At 39.8% G+C, this 20202-nt stretch overlaps 1 protein-coding gene across 7 annotated transcripts in view; it reads right to left on the bottom strand.

Moving 5' to 3' along the window:
• STIM1 (stromal interaction molecule 1) overlaps positions 1 to 20202 on the bottom strand; it is a 214981-nt gene that overhangs the window by 33494 nt on the left and 161285 nt on the right. For all 7 annotated transcript variants that reach the window (XM_054724794.1, XM_008149912.3, XM_054724796.1 and 4 more), the window contains exon 4: positions 2245 to 2356. In XM_054724794.1, coding sequence (XP_054580769.1) covers positions 2245 to 2356 — 112 coding nt within the window. The remainder of the gene's footprint in view (positions 1 to 2244; positions 2357 to 20202) is intronic.

Here is a 20202-nt window from a genome sequence, read left to right as displayed (position 1 = left end):
ACACTAATGGGAAGTAGGGGGGTCAGCTCTATCAGTGAATGACTCAATTGTCCAATCATAAGCTGCTGAGTCCCTCCCCTAAGGCCTCAGTTTCCTTCTGTATAAACTTATGTAAAATCAGATGCTTCCTATAAGCCTGAGAATTCTTGGAGACCCTCTTTAGAGCACTTCTACCAGGTGTACTGAACTTCATCTGACTGAACAAAACAAGTGTCATCTTTTGTACAGTCTATTTGTCAAAGAAACCTATGAATTTGACTGCTATCTACTTCTAAGCTATGAAACAAATAAACACCATATACGGCTAATATTTACTAAGGAACTAATGTGTATCTTGTACTGTTCTGACACTACATTCAATACCTAATTTACTTCTCATGATTTTAAGAACTCAGTTCTATTATTAGCTCCACTGGACAGATGTGAAAACTGAGACTTAGAGTTGAGTAACTTGCCTAGTCACATAGCGAGGAAGCAGCAAAGCCAAGATACAAACTCAAATCTGTTGGATTCTTTCCATTGTATCATGCTGCCTAGTGATGGGCTTAGAACCATCCCTACTCCATGCACTGAAGGCCCCATGCTTCCCGATGTTACTAGAGTACCACAGCTTGGCTTCCTCTATTCCTGAGCCCAGCCTACCTGGATCTGGTCTTAGATCTAATCCTAGACACAGGAGGACTAAGTAAGACCATGACCAGGGAACTGACTTATCCTAGGCTTTAGTTTTAATCCAAGCATAGTCATTCCTCAAGATGAAACGGTCCAGTGATCCACAAGGCACTGCCACTATTTCCATGGGTAATGAAAAAGAAACCTAAATCCTGGTGTTTCATGATCAATCACCTATTCAATTGCTTGTTTCGTCCATCAAACCTGGAGTTCCTAAAAGCAGATATGAGGTCTAATGCTTGTCTTTGTCCTCAGGGACCATGATATATGGTAGGTGCTAGGTAAAGTGTGTCAAATAGAACTGAAGTGAATACTTCCAGGAAATCCATCTTCAACTGCATGGGGCAAGAGGGAGAAGCAGTGAAAAAAGCAGGGCACTTAGAACCAGGCAGACCTAGGTTCAAATCCCAGCTCTGCCACTTACCAGATTGGATAAATCATAAAATATTTGAAATTTAGTTTGTGCAGCTAAAAGTTGGGACAGTAATTCTTTCTTCCCAGAATTGTGCGAATCAATTGAAATAATAGGTAAGAAGATACTCTATAAAGGGATGCACAAACATTAAGAATATTATTCTCTCCAGGGCAGAGAGAAGCTATGAAGAGAAGGTTACAGGCAGCAGAAGAGGGAACAGCCAGCTCAGCTGGGCCTGGACAGCAGTGTCTGGTAGTTCTGTAGCTGGAGACTGCAAGGTGTAGGCATTCCAATAGCTTTCCCCTCCCTGTTCCCCTTTGCTGAAGCTCATAACCAGATGCACCTACATAATAAGATGACAGAATATACATATACACAATCAGCAGTTACCAGACAGTAAGCCCTTAGAGGACAAGAACAGGTTGTTGTCACCTTTATCCCCAGCACCCAGCACAAATGCTTGGCACAGAGAAGGTACCCAGTAAATATTGGTTGAATGAATAAGTAAATGGATTAATGACTGAATGATATATGGCACTAGTCTGATATAACAAGAAGTCCAAGCAGTACTCCATCTCCTCCCCACACCCACCCCAAGCCCTAGCATATTATGTTTGTAAAGGAGGCAAAGTTAGGGCACAATAGCTATTGGAGGAGTCATTCCAGAGAGGAGGCTGGGTCCAATGGCAGTCAGCCCCCACCTCTGTACAATTTCTTTAGAATAGATTAACTGATATGCATAATTCTGGGGAGGCTAAAAGAGCCCCAGAGACTCCTGGGCAACAAAAGAGATAGCTGGGTGAAGGGGAGGGAGTGTGAAGGAACAAAGAGAAACACCACAGGCTTTGATGTAAGAATTAAATGAAATACTGTATAAAAAGTGTTGAAGTAGAGTGTCTAACATGTACTAAGCACTCAATAAATGGCAGCTATTAGTACTATTCCTAGTATTGGTAGAAATATTAAATAAGAGAATGGATTCTAAGTAGCGATCTGTTTTATGGCAAGTGCACAGTAGATGTGAGAAGAGGAGATGTCTATAGATTCTATCCTAAAAAAGGATGTAACCTCATTTAACTGGCCACAGAAACCTGAAGGCAAGCCAACCCCAGCCCATTTCCTGCACTACAAGTGAGAGAACCCAATTGCCTCCTGACCTTGGCATGGCATGGCCACTGAGCTGCAGCTTCCGGAAGGTCTCCTCATACTGAGGCAGCTCCACATATGTGATCAGCCACTGCACCACCTCGTCCACGGTCCAGTTGTACACTGTGGGAAGAGAGCAGCAAAGCCATGACTCCAGCATGCCAAGCACTGCTCGCATTTGCTGTCACAGTAACACTGACCTTAACATTTACACATGTTTATGTGTTTAACATCTCATTCTCCCATAAAATCCTACATACAAAAGGAATACACACTCTACTTTTTATTTATGTATATACACAGGGGTGGGCAAAAGTAGGTTTACAGTTGTTCGTATGGAGAAAGACATTAATAAATAGATAATAGCAATACAAGAATAAATTCTGTTTTGTATATTTGCAACTGTTTCCCACCCCTGTAATTACATATACTATATGATATTATAGAGAAAGAGAGATGGATCCAAATGATGTCACCCTGAGTAAGCCCTGAGTCAGTTCATAAGTTGTTAGCCCTATTCACAGATTTTTAAATTTTGGGTAACAAGTAAATTTCCCCTTTTGTTTATATCAGATTGAAAAAATTTTCTGTCATAACATGAGCCAATTCTAAATGACATCATTACTGAGTGATCACTAACAACATGGCAAATCACATCATCATCCTACATGGCCACTCTAGCTAGTCATTCCTCAATATTATAATGTGATATTTTAAAAATCCTTACCTAAGGATATGGTGTGTGTGTTTTTGTTTTGTTTTTCTTAATATATTTTTTATTGCTTTCAGAGAGGAAGGGAGAGGAAGAGAGAGAGAAACATCAATGATGAGAAAGAATCATTGATCGGCTGCCTCCTGCACGCCCCCTACTGGGATCAAGCTCACAACCCAGGCATGTGCCCTTGACCAGAATCGAATCCAGGACCCTTAAGTTTGCAGGCCAGCGCTCTATCCACTAAGCCAAACCGGCTAGGACATATGGTGTATTTTTTATTGATTTTTAGAAAGAGGAAGGGAGAGAAAGAGAGAGAAACATCAATGTGAGAGAGAAACATCAACTGGGAATCGAACCACAACCTTTTTGGTGTATGGGACAATACTCCAACCAACTGAACCACCTGGCCAGGGTATAATGTTGTGATTTTAAAAACAATCCTTTTAAAATAATTGTAATATGTGTGTGTTATTTAGACACATAGATAGCAAATTTCAAAGAAATGAATAAAAGTGGACTTAATACACAAGGAATAAGTTTGAACCAAATGAAGGTCAAATGACATCATGATGTATAATATAAATCAAAGTTTCATAGTAGTGTGAATAGAGAAAGATGATGGGAGGACTGAGTCATCAGATGGCACCCAATAATAAAGGCATGCTGAACTTAAAGAGCGGGGGAGCAAATTGAGTTTCAGTAAAAGGTATCACTTTATTGGATTTGAAGTTCATTTTTATTTAATATATAAATCCATTTTTGTTTATATTTGCATACAAATTTTATATACCAACTTAAACTTCATTTTATGTTTGTACACATTTAAGTAACATTACAGTAAAAATAATTTAAGCTAGCATTTTAGGTCTGAGATAAATTATTTCCCTTAAAAGGAATTTGTACATTCTTCAATGTACAAATTCTGAAAACTATTGGAGCAGCAAGAGGCCTAAAAGGTTTTGAAGCAGAATGAGGTGGTGAGCTTTATCATCCTCCTTGCTTAAGATTCCTATCATTTTTTAAAATTTAATAAATCTTTATTGTTCAGATTATTATAATTGTTCCTCTTTTTTTCCCCCCATAGCTCCCCTCCACCTGGTTCCCACCCCACCTCTGCCCTTACCCACCCCCCACAGGTGTACGATTTTTGTCCAATCTCTTCCCTCACCCCCACACCCCTTTCCCCCCAAGAATTGTCAGTCCACTCCCTTTCTATGCCTCTGATTCTATTATATTCACCAGTTTATTCTGTTCATCAGATTTTTTTATTCACTCGATTTTTAGATTCACTTGTTGATAGATATGTATTTTTTGTTCATAATTTTTATCTTTACCTTTTTCTTCTTCTTCCTCTTCTTAAAGAATACCTTTCAGCATTTCATATAATACTGGTTTGATGGTGATGAACTCCTTTAGCTTTTTCTTACCTGTGAAGCTCTTTATCTGCCCTTCAATTCTGAATGATAGCTTTGCTGGGTAGAGTAATATTGGTGTAGGTTCTTTTTTTTAAAAATATATTTTATTGATTTTTTACAGAGATGAAGGGAGAGGGATAGAGAGTTAGAAACATCAATCAGCTGCCTCCTGCACACCCCCTACTGGGGATGTACCTGCAACCAAGGAACATGTCCTTGACTGGAATCAAACCTGGGACCTTTCAGTCCGCAGGCCGATGCTCTATCCACTGAGCCAAACCGGTCAGGGCAGTTGTAGGTTCTTGCTGTTCATCACTTTGAATATTTCTTGCCACTCCCGTCTAGCCTGCATAGTTTCTGTTGAAAAATCAGCTGACAGTTGTATGGGTGCTCCCTTGTAGGTAACTGTTTTTCTCTTGCTGCTTTTAATATTTTTCTCTTTGTCTTTTGATCTTGGCATTTTAATTATGATGTGTCTTGGTGTGGTCCTCTTTGGATTCTTTTTGTTTGGGGTTCTCTGCGCTTCCTGGACTTGTAAGTCTATTTCTTTCACCAGGTGGGGAAATTTTTGGTCATTATTTCTTCAAATAGGTTTTCAGTATCCTGCTCTCTCTCTTCTTCTGGCACCCCCATAATTCTGATGTTGGTATGCTTGAAGTTGTCCCAGAGGCTCCTTACACTATCTTCATATTTTTGGATTCTTTTTCTTTTTGCTTTTCCGGTTGAGTGTTTTTTGCTTCTTTGTATTTCAAATCTTTGACTTGATTCTTGTGATCCTCTAGTCTGCTGTTAGATCTCTGTATAATATATTTTTTTAATTTCAGCCAGTGTATGCTTAATTTCTAGTTGGTCTTTTTTCATATCCTCGAGGGTCTCGCTAAATTCATCGGCCTTTTCTAGAAAATACTTGAAAAACCTTATAACCCTGGTTTTGAACTCTATATCCAGTCGTTTGCTTTCCTCCATTTCTTTCATTTGTGACCTGTTTCTTTGTCTCTTCATTTTCACTGCTTCCCTGAGTGATAGAGTGGCTTTGTGTGCTAGGTGTCCTATAGGGCCCGTGGCTCAGCCTCCCCAGTTACCTGAGGTGGACACTCTTGGTGCACCCCTTTGTGGGCTGTGTGCACAGTCTTGTTGTAGTTAAGCCTTGATTGTTGTTGGTATCAGTGGGAGGAATTGACCTCCTGGCCAACTGGCTGTGAGGATCAGCTGTGTCTATGATGGGAGAACTTCTGTGTTGGAGACACCCTTATGAGACAAGACTTGCAAAAGCCTCTGTGCTCAGCTTGGATGGGGCGGAGTCTCAGGGCGGAGCAGACAGCCTTGGTTTACCATCAGCCCTGCCCTAATAGGCTCCTGTGTCTCAGTGTCCCGTGGTAATCACTGCAAGCACCTCTGAGAGAAAGTCGCCCTTGAGTTCCGCCTGCTGCCAGACAGTCCAGTTTCTCCCCGAATGAGTCTGGGTCCCCAGAGTCTCGCCCGGAACTGGAGTTCAGTGCAGTTGGGAGCTTTTGTCTCCCTCCTGCTTAAGAAAGCCAGCCGCGTACTTTGTTGCCCACCCTCTCCATGCACGCGCCTTGGTATCTCTGCCTTCCGCAGCTCCCGAGTCTCAGTGTGCTTTTCTCTTTCCTGACAGTCCATTTTCACCCCGTATGAGTCTGAGTCCCCAGAGTCTCACCCAGAACTGGAGTTCAGCGCAGTCGGGAGCTTTTGACTCCCTCCTGCTTGAGAAAGCCAGTTGCGCACTCAGTTGCCAGTCCTATCCGCACGCGCGCACACACATGCGCACGCGCACCTCAGTACCTCTGCCTCCTGCAGTTCCTCTGAGTCTCAGTGTGCTTTTCTCTTTCCTTCTAGTTGTAGAATTCCCACTCATCCAGCCTTCCTATGGTTCTGGATGATGTCTGTATTGTCTTTTAGTTGTAGTTTTGAAATTGTTGTGCAAGGCAACAGTTTAGGTGTTTACCTATGCTGCCATCTTGGTTTCTCCCCCAAGATTCCTACCATTATAAAAAACTGTCTTTCATTAGAATACTGTCTAATTTCCCTTTAATAATTAGTCCCATTCATTTTTGTTCCCCCCATTGTCTCTAAAATAGAGCTTCATATACAGGGGCATTAATAAGAATTTACTCAAAGAATAACTACCCTAAGTGAGAACTTCCAGAAATGTTCTGACTATGGGCTAAACAGCAGTCTCCTTAGACTAATATACCACTCGTGTAGGTGGTTAACTTCTGAAATGCTTGGAAAAAAAAAAAAAAAAAAGGCATTTCTCTGGTAGGCACACCTGAGATCTTAGGTTGTTTTCTGTCACTCTCACATAAGATAGAAAAGTTAGATGGTTGGGCCCTGTTCCTTCATTCTCCTACCTCCTCTACAGTGGAACACAGCACTGGTCCAAAGTAGACACTCAGAAAGATATCCTGAATGAAATAAACTTGAAGGCATAAATGCTCCAATCTCTTGATGTTCTCAAGAAGCTACTGGAGCTCAAGAGGAAAGTTCTGAAGCCAATAGACTTTGGAGATAGATTAGACTATTTGCAGAGACACTGGAGGTGAGAAGGGAAAGGTGCCATGGGACAAAATGAAGCAGGTATAGTGCTCTGAGGCTACATCCTAGAAGACAAGATGCTAGAGGTTTAAGTGAAGAGTGCCTAGTCACTGCTTGGTCAAATTTCTAATTCTCAGACTGTGTAGAGAAGAGAGTAATTAATTTCCAAGAGATATGTTCAAATCCTAGGGCTTGGAAAAGGAGGGATGACAGAGCTGGGATTAAAGTATTACAGAAAGTAGAGTGTACTAGCCATTATTCCTGAAAATGAATATATAGCCACACACATTACAAATATGATCATTTACTATGGTTTGGAGTATCAGGTAATAAAGGCGTAGTAGAGTGACACACAGACATGAGGCAGGCAGACAAGTGCTAGCCTGTAAAGTACAGAGAACAGCACACTCCTGCCACTGCTGCCAATAAAGCTCAGTCCCATCCAGGACAAAGGGGCCTTTTTGCTGGGCATATGGAGTGGAAAGAAGTCCACTTTTTTATTGCTAGAAAGGCCTGAGGCCAGTGGTGCTACAAAGGCCTTTTGTCTACTGGGTGGACGCCTTGATACAAGCCTGAGCACAGACCTTTGGCATGCAGGAACTCCTCTATCTGTACCCTACCCTGCAGTGGAGACAGGCAGGAGTCACTCCAGACCAGGGTTTCTCAAGTCTTTGCACCACTGACATTTTGGACAGGATACTTGTTTATTGTGGGGGGCTAGCCTGTGCATTGTAAGATGTTTATCAACACCCCTGGCATCTACTCACTAGATGCCAATGACATGCTGCCAGTCATGATCATAAAAAATGTCTCCTTGGATGTGAGGATGATCTGGCTGCGACATCTGTCACCCCATTGATCGCCAGGGTTGATTCGGCTGATCTGGCTGGCTAGGCGGGTGTCCCCCTCCTCCCTCACCGATCCATGTGCGTCCCTCCCGAAGCCGCGCTCGGTCGAAGAAGACGACCGAGGAGAGGTCCGGTCTTCTATCAAGGGTATACGAGTAGCTGCGCTCCCCTGCTAGAACCTCCAAACAAGCTCTCAAAAATGTCTCCATATACTGCCAAATGTTCCCTAGGGCACAAAATTGCCCCCAACTGAAAACCACTGTTCTAAACACTATATTAGGTGAGGCAGAGGGTTTATAAGGGGGTCGTTGCAACCCAGTGAGGAACAACTCTGAACATACTCAGTGTTATAGAGCTAAACTATAGGGAAAAGGATAATGGTTCAATATGCCAGGCCAAACCTCAAGGCAGTTGGTTTTAGTTTTTGTTTTCTGTGTTCAACATATCATTCTGTTACCTAGGCAGATGCCCTACCTAGGTAGGGCGTGGCAGCATGGTGTTGTCCAAACAGAGTCACTGCAGTCTGAATAAAATAAGCCAGGATGGGCTGCATTCTTGTCAGATAGCAACCCCATGTCCCAGCATGAAGAGCTCACTGAGCAGTCAAGTTGAGATATCATCAGAGTCCTTTGTCCCTACGGTTCAAGTACCTAAAAATTAAAATGCTTTCTCATTCCAGAAGAGAAAATGAGACGTTTCTCTGGGCCAAAGTGAGGAAGAAGGCAACAGCAGGTACAGAGAGGCTGTGGCTGTCAGTGAAGGCAAGGAGAACTTAGTACAGATACAGGCTCCAAAGGAATCACATGTCCAAATCCTAGTAGGACATCCAAACCAGAGGTAGTCTATGGTCAGTCTCTCATCCCCCTGAACCTGTCCATGTGGCCCCTAGAGAGATCAAAGACTAAATCTCTAGGAAAAACAGCAACATTACACAGAATTACACAGAATCAGAGAAGGCTAACCCCTAGATTTAATGACAAAATCTACCTGCACACACTGTCAATATATGAATATCTTTTTATGAATCAGATTCATGTACTGACATTAGGTATAGTTTAAAACAGACATAAAAATTAAAGTGTGAGATAAAAATAACTGCAATATAAATACAAGCTCTAGTATTTTCTTATGGCACCCCAACTGACTGTCTTGTGCAGGCCCTGCTAAAATGCGCACACTGCCATTGGAAACTACAGGACTAGCAATCTAACTGATCCCAACACAGATGACCTGCACTTCACAGTCTTGTCCTAGAGGCTGCCTCTGCTGTAGCTCTTAACTTTGGAGTCCTCATCTAGAATCAGTATCTTGTATTATTTATTTATTCATCCTTGAACATTGCGCTCAGACTTCTAGGTCTTTGTTATTTCCAGAAAAGCTCTTTTCCCTCCTCTTGGCCTCCTAAGCACCAACTAATCCTTAAAAACCCAGCTCTACATCTTCACTTAATGAAACTCTTTGGAGCCCATTTCAAACCACCACCCCCTCCGCCCATTATAAAACCTGAAAAATAACTACTAGCTCTCCCTTCTCTGCTTACTTAGCATTTTATTTATATATAGTTCTTTTCTTCCATGTATGTTATATGGTTATTTAGTCATATCTCTCTTCTCCATTATACTATAAGCAATTTGGTAGGGAACATGTCTTTTCCATTTATGTATTTTCCAGTATCTGACACAAGCCTACCTAATTCTAAGTACTCTGTAGAGTTTGCTGAATGGACAAGAGGATATATATAAATATAATATATATAAATGAATGAAAGAGCAAACAAGGGCTACTTGTGGATCCTGGATCACTTGTTATACATCCCATCAGTATTTACATTATATTTTCTCACTAACAGCAACACTCTTCCCGAGAGATTTCTTATGAAAGTAAACAGGGGGGAAAGGCATTTATCATATATCAGTAGGGAACCCCAATAACTGATTTTTAGTTAGCTTCTCAAATAGTAAAGATATAGCCTGGCCTCCATCCTATGTTGCATAGATAGGAAAGGGCCTTTTCCATTTGAGAAAGATGTTTATATTAAATGAGTAAAACCTTCTGTTTTATTCTTAGATAACCACAAAAAAATGTTATTCAGGATTGACAAATTTCTGGGCATTTTAGAACACTGCTTGTTATTGTAGAATATATTAGAACAAGTACTAGACTTTAAACCACAAGACCCTGATTTCTATCCTATGTGCCATGGACTAGCTGGGATAAATCACTTAACCAGTCTCAATTCCCCTTTTATAAAATATTTATACAGTCATTCAAAACATTTATTTTGTACTACTTTGTGCCAGGCACTGGGAACAGAGATCCCTACCCCCAGGAAGCTTACTATCTAACAATACCTATCTCCCAGAGTTGTTGAAATAAATGAACTCATATGTCTGAAAATGCCTAGGATTTAATATAAATTCAGTAGTAATTATTTCTTCATATTCATATTCATTCAAAAAGAGACAGATGTTGAGGGCTGGTCAGAATCTGGGTGGACAGAAATGTAGGCCCATCAGAGAAAAGAAACACAAGCTAAGACACAGAATTATAAAGTGTGGGGTCTGCTCAGAGAACACAGAGTTTATCTGGAGTCCAAGGGTTATATACAGGAACAAGAGAGTGGTATTCCAAATGATGAAAGCCCTTGAAAGCTGGTGGTATCAAACTCCAACATCATTTATACATGGGGGTAAGACATAGATTTGAGTACCTACTACTACTTGCCAGGCACTGCTCTAAGAGCTAGGAATATAACAGTATGCAAAACAAGTCACAGATTCCTGGTACTTATATTCTGGTGGAGAGAGACAAACTAAACATTTATAAACAAATAAATGTTGGATAGTGATAACAGTGAAGAAAAATACAGCAGGATAAAAGAAAGGATTAAGAGCAATGCTACATCAGTTCTAATCAGAAAAGCCCTTTCTGATGAGGTAACATTTGGGCAGAAAATTAAATAAAGCTATGAGCCATGTGAATACTTGGAGGAAAGGCATTCCAAGCAGATGGAGCAGTAACTATTACTCCCTAGCACTTGAGTTATATCCATACTTCCAGGAATATGCCAGGACAGATCCTTGCCTTGGCCAATCCCTTATCTTGCCAGAGAAAGAATAAGAAATAAGAAATAGGCTCTTGAATCAGTATCTCTTTTGCCTAATGGACCACTGGTGCCTCCAGATGAAGCCCTTACTTACTTTTATGGTTTCAAAGCCAAAAGGAGCTATGTCTGACAGGAAGATTGCCAGTGTTTACTTTGCCTCTCCTTCATACAGCTATTAGTTGGTCACTCAGTCAGCCTTTTGGTCAGTTAGTCACATACAACACAGTGATTAAGAATGTGGGCTTTGGACCCTGGCCAGATGGCTCAGTTAGTTGGAGCATCTCTATACACCAAAAGGTTGCTAGTTCGATTCCTGCTCAGGACACATACCTAGGTTGCGGGTTAGCTCCCTGGTCAGGATGTGTTTTCACATCCAATCAATGTTTCTCTCTCTCTCTCTCTCTCTCTCTCTCTCTCTCTCTTTAATCAATAAAAATGTATCCTCAGGTAAGGATTAATAATAATAATAACAACAACAATAATAATAATGTGGGCTTTGGAATTAGGTGCCTGGTTTGAATTTGGTATCTGCCACTTACTAGATGAAAAACCATGAGCAAGTTACTTAACCTTTCTGTGCCTTTTTTTTTTTTGTCACCTATAAAATGGTGAGAATCAGAGTTCTCACATCATAAGAGTATAGTGAAGCTATGGGAAGCTCTTAGCAACATAAAAGCTAAATATATTAACTACTATTATTTTCACCATTTATTTATTCATTCATTTACCAAGCTTTCATTGGCTTCTATTCTAGTAGGTATTGGGTGAATTACTTGATACAGAAATCAATCTGCGTGATCTCCATTATAAAGGGCTCTCTTCTAAAGAAGGAGACATATAGGAAAATAAATGAGTATAATACAGTATGATAGGTGCTAGGTCAGAAGGATATATGGGGTGATGTGGTAGAAAGGAGTGAATGACTAACAACCATAGTGAGTCAAAAAAGCCATCTAAAACCTAGCTTTTTACCTGGCTACTCTGGAATGCTATATAGCATTCCAAGACACCTTCAGAATCTTACCAAAATGGCCTTCCCTAAAGATAGTTTGTGACCTAAACCTTTGGTTTGTCTCTCCAAATGGTTTGTCTCCTGACTCTTACTAGCAGCTTGTCATCTGCACTTAGAGTGAGGCAGAGATCTTCGTTTTCTAATATGATGTCAATATCAAGCCCTGAATCATCATTGCAAAAAGAATCTGGCCCTTGGACCTAGCTCTCATGTGATGGGCCCACTAGGCTACCTTGCAAAAACCAGGTCTACATGGCTACAGAGTAGTAAGAGAATCTAGGCTTTGGAATTGAATAAGCCAAACAATTTGTATAAGGTCACACAATGGTAGAACCAAGGACAAACTTTTGTCTTCCACATCCATACTCTGGACTAGGCCCTGTGCTAAGTGTTGGGGTATCTATATAATAAAAGCCTAAGCGACCATTACGGCGGAATAACCAGAATGACCGGTTGCTATGATGTGCACTGACCACCAGTGGGCAGATGCTCAATGCAGGAGCACCGCTCAGCCAGAAGCCGGGCTCACAGCTGGCGAGCACAGCAACAGCACTAAGCAACAGTGAGCCGAGTGGTAAGGAGCAGCTAGCAGGCGGGTGGTAAGGAGCGAGGGGTCCCGGACTGTGAGAGGGCGCAGGCCAGGCTGAGGGACTCCCCCCCCGCAAGTGCACAAATTCCGTATACCACCTCTAGTAGAATCATATAAGGTGATGCTCTCAAGCAGTGTGGTGGGAAAACAGGCAGGGGAACAGATCATTGTAATTAATGTGTTAGTGCTGCAATGAGGTAAGAGTAAGAGGCTATGGGAGCACAGAAGGCGGCACCTAACCTAGACTGTGGTTTCCAGGGAAGATTTCCTAAAGAAGGGGATATTTAAGTTGAGTCTTAATTGTCAAGTAGTATTTAACCAGATCAACAAAGGAGGAAGGGCAGGGGGAACAATATATACATAAGCATCAAGGAATGGAAAGAAAATGACATGTTGTACTAACTGCTGACAAATCAGTGCAGCTACAGAGAAAGAGATGTGATAGAGTAATAGAAAATAAGAAAGTAAGTGAACCCTGGGCAGTTTGGCTCAGTGGTTGGAGCATCGGCCCTCTGACTGAAGGGTTGTGGGTTCAATTCCAGTCAAGGGCACATACCTCAGTTGCAGACTCAATTCCCCAGGCCTGGTCAGGGCAAGTACAGGAGGCAACCAATCAATGTGTCTCTCTCTGTCTCTGTCTCTCCTCCTCCCTTGCATACTCTCTAAAAATCAATGGGAAAAAAATATCCTCAGATGAGGATTAACAAAAAAACAAACAAAAAAAAGTGAGTCACAGAAATAAGCATGGGTCTCTTAGGCTAAACTAACCTAGCACAATGCCTAGTATATATAAGGTATTCAGTTAATTGTTTTTTCATGCAAGCATGTTTGCACAAATCGTGGGAGAGAAACAGAAATTTTGGGGGCCAATATGGAGAACTACAATATCACAATATAAAGAAATATTTTGTTTTTTAGAGAGAAAGTGGGGGAGGGCGGGGAGAGAAACATCTATTTGATGTTACACTTATTTATTCATTCACTGGTTGATTCCTGTATGCTTTGACCAGGGATCAAACCCGAAACCTTGGTGTATCAGGATGACATAAGGGAACTTTTAAGTTATAAAAGAAGATCACCAGACTTTTATTTATATGCACATATTGATTTTTTTTTTTTTTACCCAACTGAGGTTAATTTATTTTGAGATTACAAATAGACATTTAATTTCAATGCTCTGACATCTCAGGGATAAACATGAAAAAAAAAGCAATGTCATTTTCTGTAATAATTTCTTTTATCAACAACTACTGATCTTGCAGTAGCTTATTTTGTTGAATCCTAAATGAGACAGCAATTGTGATCTAAGCTTTACTATAAATTCTACACAAACTCAAGAGTTACCTGAACAATAAGAAAGCCAATATTTATCTTCTCAAAATAACATATAATTACTATATTGTGATTATACTGGAATTTACTTGTAACATCTTTAGCAATATCTTTATTTGTGCAAGTTCCATTTAAGAATATTTCTCCCACCCAGAAATTTGGTATCCTAGCATGTTTGTTTCATTATTTAAAAAGAAAATGGTAAGCCTCTGAAAAATATAAGCAGAGACCTAGTCAGGTATTTATTTTAGAAAGATGTCTCTGGAACCACATATAGAATAGATTGCAATAGAGCTAGACTAGGCCAAGAAGAATAGTATGAAAGCATCCAAGCAAAAGATGATTAAGCTAAGACTTCTGCTTCAGGATAAGATGAAGTAACAAGAATGGAATTTACCATCCCCCCCCCTGAAACTATAAAAAAAAAGACAAAACATATAAAACAATGGTTTTCAAGACACTGGAGATCAGCCTACAATGGACAGTAATCTTTGAGAGCCAGTAAACAAATGAGGCAAGTCATACAAACGACTTCAGAGGGAAGAAATGGAAATACACTTTTGTAAAGTTCTTATACTATGAGACAAGATATAATAATATGTTTTAAAAGTAGACTATGCCTGGCTGGTGTAGCTCAGTGATTGAGCATTGACCCATGAACCAGGAGATTACGGTTTGATTCCCAATCAGGGCACATGCCTGGGTCACATGCTTGGTCCCCAGTAGTTAGTGTGCAGAAGGCAGCTGATTGATGATTCTCTCTCATCATTAATGTTTCTATCTTTCTTTCCCACTCCCTTCCTCTCTCTGAAATCAATTTAAAAAATACCATTTACATGGTAAATTTTATCTTATGCAGATTGTACCACAATTTTTTTTAATATATATTCTGTCAACATTTATTTGCTCTTTGGCCCCGCCCCTGCCCCTAGACTCGCCTCCCGCCCTCCCCACCTCATCCCCCTTTCAATCGCCAGTCCCTTGTCTTCAATCTCTCATCTCCACAGACAGCTGGTCAACCCGATCACTCTGACTCACCATCAGAGACAAAGATCGAGCTCGGCCATCTGGTCGACCCTGTCTCGTGAGTATATCACAATTTTTGAAAATACTACTTATAATAGCATCAAAACCTATGAAATAGTTAGAGATAAATCTGAAAAAAATATATGAAAGACCCATACACTAAAAACTACAAAATATTACTGAGAGAAAGTATAACTCTTAAATAAATGAAGAGATGTATATTGTTCATGGGTCAGGAAACTCAATATTGTTAAGATATCAGTTCTCTCAAACTGATGTATAGGTTGAATACAATTCCAATAAAAACCGAGGTGGCTTTTTTGTAGAAATCAACAAGCTGATTCAAAGACAAACAGCCAAAACAACTTTAAAAAAGAAAAACAACGTTAGAGGGCTAACACTACCTGACTGAAAGAATTATTGTAAGACTATTGTAAGCAAAATGCTACAGACAGACAGACAAATAGATCAGTAAATCAGAAAAGAGAGTCCAGAAATAAACTCATACTCATATACATAACTTATTTTTGACAAAAGGTTCAAGGTAATGAGTAAAGAAAGAACAGAATTTTCAACAAATGGTTCTAGAACAATTGGGACATTCATTAGCAGAAAAAAGGACTGGGATCCATACTTAACACCATATACAAAAATTAATACAAAGCAGATCATAGGCTAAATGTAAATCCTAAAATTGCAAAACTTCTAGAAGGAAACAAGAGAAAATGTTTATATGACTTTGAGTTAGACAAAATGTTCCTATATATGACACCAAAAGCAGGAACCATAAAATAACAATTGATAGCCCTAACTGGTTTGGCTCAATGGATAGAGGGTCGGCCTGCGGACTCAAGGGTTCGAGGTTCAATTCTGGTCAAGGGCATGTACCTTGGTTGCAGGCACATCCCCAGTAGGGAATATGCAGGAGGCAGCTGATCGATGTTTCTCTCTCATCGATGTTTCTAACTCTCTATCCCTCTCCCTTCTTCCCTGTAAAAAAATCAATAAAATATACTTAAAAATAATAATAACAATTGATAAACTGGAAGAGAAACTAAAACTTCCTGTTCTTCAAATGACACAGTTATGAGAATGATAAAAATAAGCCAGAGCCCAGGAAGCGTGGTTCAGTGGTTGAGCATTGACCTATGAACTAGGACAGTGATGGCGAACCTATGACACGCGTGTCAGCACTGACACGCGTAGCCATTTCTGATGACACGTGGCCGCTGAGGCGGCCGCATGCCGAGGATGAAACATTTGCTGCTCCTGAGGATGAAACATTTGCGAAATAATGTTTTTTCCTCAAAGTGACACACTACCCGAGTTATGCTCAGTTTTTTGGTGAAGTTTGACACACCAAGCTCAAAAGGTTGCCCATCACTGAACTAGGAGGTCATGGTTCAATTCCTGATAAGGGCACATGCCCAGGTTTCGGGCTCCTATCCCCAGTAGGGGGCATGCAGGAGACAGCTGATCAATGATTCTCTCTCATCATTGATATTGCTCTCTCTTTCTCTTTCTTCCTTCCTCTCTGAAATCAATAAAAATATATTTAAACAAAAACAAGCAACAGACTGGGAAAAAAATCTTTGCAAAACATATATCTCATTAAGGATTTATATCCAGAGTATATAAAAACTTTTAAAACGCAACAATAAGAAAACAAGCAACCCAATTTTTTAAATAGACAAAAGATTTGAATAGATAATTACACCAAAGAATATAAATGAATGGCAATTTATGTACATGAAAACATAATTAGTTATCAGGTAAATACAAAATAATACCACTATGAGATAACTACACTATCAGAATGGCTAGAATTAAGAAAACTGACCATACAAAATGTTGACAAGGATGTGAAAGAACTGAAAGTCTCATGCACTGCTGGTAGGAATGTACAAGGATACAACTACTTTGGAAAACAGTTTGAGAGTTTCTTAAAAATATATACCTACCATACAATCTAGGCATTCCTCTCTAGGTATTTACCAAAAATAAAATAAAATATAATCTATACAAAGACTTGTAAATAAATGTTCATAGAAATTTTACTTGTAATAGCCCAAAACTGGAAACAACTACAATGTCTATCAATAGATGAATGGATAAACATAAATTATGCTATATCTATGTAATGTAATAATAGTAAGCAATAAAAAATAAATGAACCCTTTTTATATATGCTATATAAATTAATCTCAAAATAATTATGCTGAGTAAAATAAGCCATATTTTTAGACAGTCATATTTACATGATTCCATTTATATAAAATTCTATAAAATGCAAACTAACTTATAGTATCTGAAATCAGATCAGTAATTATTTGGGGGTGTGGAGGGAAAGCTAACAAAAGGCTATGAGAAAATTTTGAGGGATGATGAATATCTTCACTGTTTTGATTCTGGTGATAGTTTTCCAGTTATATACATGTGTCAAAACTTTCTCAATTGTACACTTTAAATGTTTATACCTTATTGTATTGTAAATTACAACATAATGAATCTTTCAAAAAGATGAAGTTGAGCTAAAGCGTCTCAGCTCAATATATTAAATAGGTAGAATCCTCAGGATTTGGTAACAGATATAGGTGAGAGATTCTCGTTTTCCTTTATTAAACAGAAATACAAGACATTTATCCTCAAGTAGCTACCCATCTAATAAAAGAGAAACATGCAAATTGACCATACCTCTGCTATGCCCACAAGCCACGCCCACTGGCCAATCAGGAGTGAGTATGCAAATTAACCCAATCAAGATTGTGGTTAATTTGCATATCCAGGCGCAGAGCTAAGACTGAAGACAGCGTAGAAGGAAGCCAAGTGCTGCAGAAGGGAGCGAAGCTGCGGAGAAGCAAGCAAGAGGGGCAGCGGAGAATGGAGGGAAGCAGGCAGGGCGGTGGAGATGGGAGGGAAGCAGGCAGAGCAGCAGAGACCACTGCAGGAAGTCCTATTCTTGCAGGAATCTTCCTGAAATGAGCCTCTAGTCTAATATAAATAGAAAATAACTGTGTTAAGTGTTAAATCACTGCATTGATGCTAGTTGTTTTTTGTTATTAGAAAAAGAATAACCTGAAGAATGTAAGAAAAAAAAGTCAACTTAATCTTTCTCCCCACCCTCCCTCCAAAAATATAACAACTAATGGCTGATATATTTAATTAAAGGACTTGAAGATTCACTTAGCAAAGTAATTTTTAAATATCTAAAAGAACAGAATGAATATATCTCTCATTGGGTTTATGTAAAAGCAAAAAGGGAATACCAACTATTTTATATTGACCTGACTTTTGAAATGGTTTAGACAAAAGTCTGATGCCACCTAGCTTCCCATGTCATTCTACTAAGTTGTAACTAAAAACTCCCTGATCCCCAGTAATGTTCCACTGACTCCTGTGAAAAATCCTGTCCTACAAACAACAGCACAGACAGAATTGAAGTTCTGTGAGCTTAACTGGTTATTTCCAAAAGCCTAGTAGAAAATAAACATTTTCTCAAGGCAAAGCTCAGTCACACTAGAATACCAGGTTCTTTTACTTTTAGCTAGAATCATATTATTTAGTTAGAATCAAAATTATAGTTAAGATGTCTTTGATCCATAAAAATGGGGAAAGAAATATGCTTTGTTTGGCAGATAACACCTTTTAAAATCTCATGTCCAGGAAAGGGGGAAGGAACTGTAATGATACACCTTGTTTAGAAGAATAGAGCCATGCTGTAGAGAATCCTCTTAGGTCAGTGCCTCCACAACCCCTCACTACAAAGTCCCTGTCACTGTTTCCATTAGCTCAATATGCAAACAATAATTCTATTCCCAAAGATTCTACAAAATCTATCTGGCATCCTTTCCTTTAAAGAACTATCATTCTTCCTACCTCACAGGGTATTAGAGTGATTGGAAATTGCAACACCCTCCAACCCCCATAAAGACTCTCTCACCATCACTCCTGTACATAAGTGTGTGATCCAAACTATGCCAATCTGATTCTCCCTCACTGTATCTGACTCTTGAACAAAGACACTTACAGGTGAGAAATTAATGAAGCTGAGATCTGAGAGTAGCCAGTTAGAAAAGGCCAATCCCTTGTTCCCTGCTGTTTCCATCCTTGGAGTTGGTCTTATTCTTAATCCTTTCTCAGACAAGCTTGTTCAACTCTTCCTTGCTTAATCACTTTATTTGTATAATAAAGAATTTGGCTGGTCTTTATCTTCAGGTCAATTTCCCAGATAGAAGTATCTTTGTAATGCATGGTGGGTCCCTTGGGTCATACTTGAATTCAGGTTAATGAGATGACTCTGGATGGGTACTGGTCATCAGAAAGACCAACCAGTGACTAAAGGATTGGGGCTTTGAGCCAGGTGATATCAGCCCAACCTTCAGGGAGAAAAATGGGGTTGGAGACTGATTTCTATCATGTGGCCAATGGGTCAATCAACCATGCCTACGCAATAGGACCCCAATAAAAACTCTGCATACTGAGGCTCAGTTGAGCTTTCTGGTTAGCAATCACATTAATGACTGATGGACCAGAAGGATGATATGTCCTGATTCCACAGGGAGAGGACACAAATTTCACATTCAAGATCCTGGCAGACGTTGCCTTATTGGTCTCTTCTTTTAGCTGGTCCTAATTATTATCCTTTGAAGTAAAACTTAAATCATATGTATAGCACTTTCCTGAGTTCTGTAAATCATTTAGCACAGTGATTTTCAACCTTTTTCATCTCATCAGACACATAAACTATTAAAATTCTGCGGCACACCAAAAAATTATGTTTTGCCGGTCTCATACTCAGACACAAAAAGTTATAATTTTGATTCATTCACTCCAGATGGCTATTGTTGTGTTGGCTGTTGTCATTTTTTTATTTGACAATCTAAGGGAAAATAGGTCAGTTCCCCTGACTAAATAGTCAATTATTGCATGTTTTAAAAATTCTCTCAGCACACCCATTGAAAATTGCTGATTTAGCAAATTATCAAACATGAGGGGATAGGGGAAAACCGCTAATTTTGTAGCTAGTTGGTCAGAGCACAGGTGGCCTGGAAACACCCAGAGCTTGTGGTTGGTTTGGTATCTGAAGTAAGGGCAGTCTTGTTGGGGCCTGAGCCCTTAACTTATGAAGTCAGCATTAAATCTTAAGTAATTAGTAACAGAATTGCATTACATTATTTCTTTTTTAAAAATATGCTTTTATTGATTTCAGAGGGAGGAAGGGAGAGGGAGAGAGAGACAGAAAGAAGCATTGGTTGGCTGTTTCCTACATGCTCCCTACTAAGGATCGAGCCCACAACCCAGGGCGTGTACCCTGGACCAGGAATCCAACCGTGACCTCCTGGCTCATGGGTCAATGCTCAATCACTGAGC

This window comes from Eptesicus fuscus, chromosome 13, assembly GCF_027574615.1.
Source record: "Eptesicus fuscus isolate TK198812 chromosome 13, DD_ASM_mEF_20220401, whole genome shotgun sequence".
NCBI classification, from domain to species: domain Eukaryota; kingdom Metazoa; phylum Chordata; class Mammalia; order Chiroptera; family Vespertilionidae; genus Eptesicus; species Eptesicus fuscus.
The sequence above is the reverse complement of the archived record's forward strand: the minus strand, read 5'-3'. Positions and strand labels throughout refer to the sequence as shown.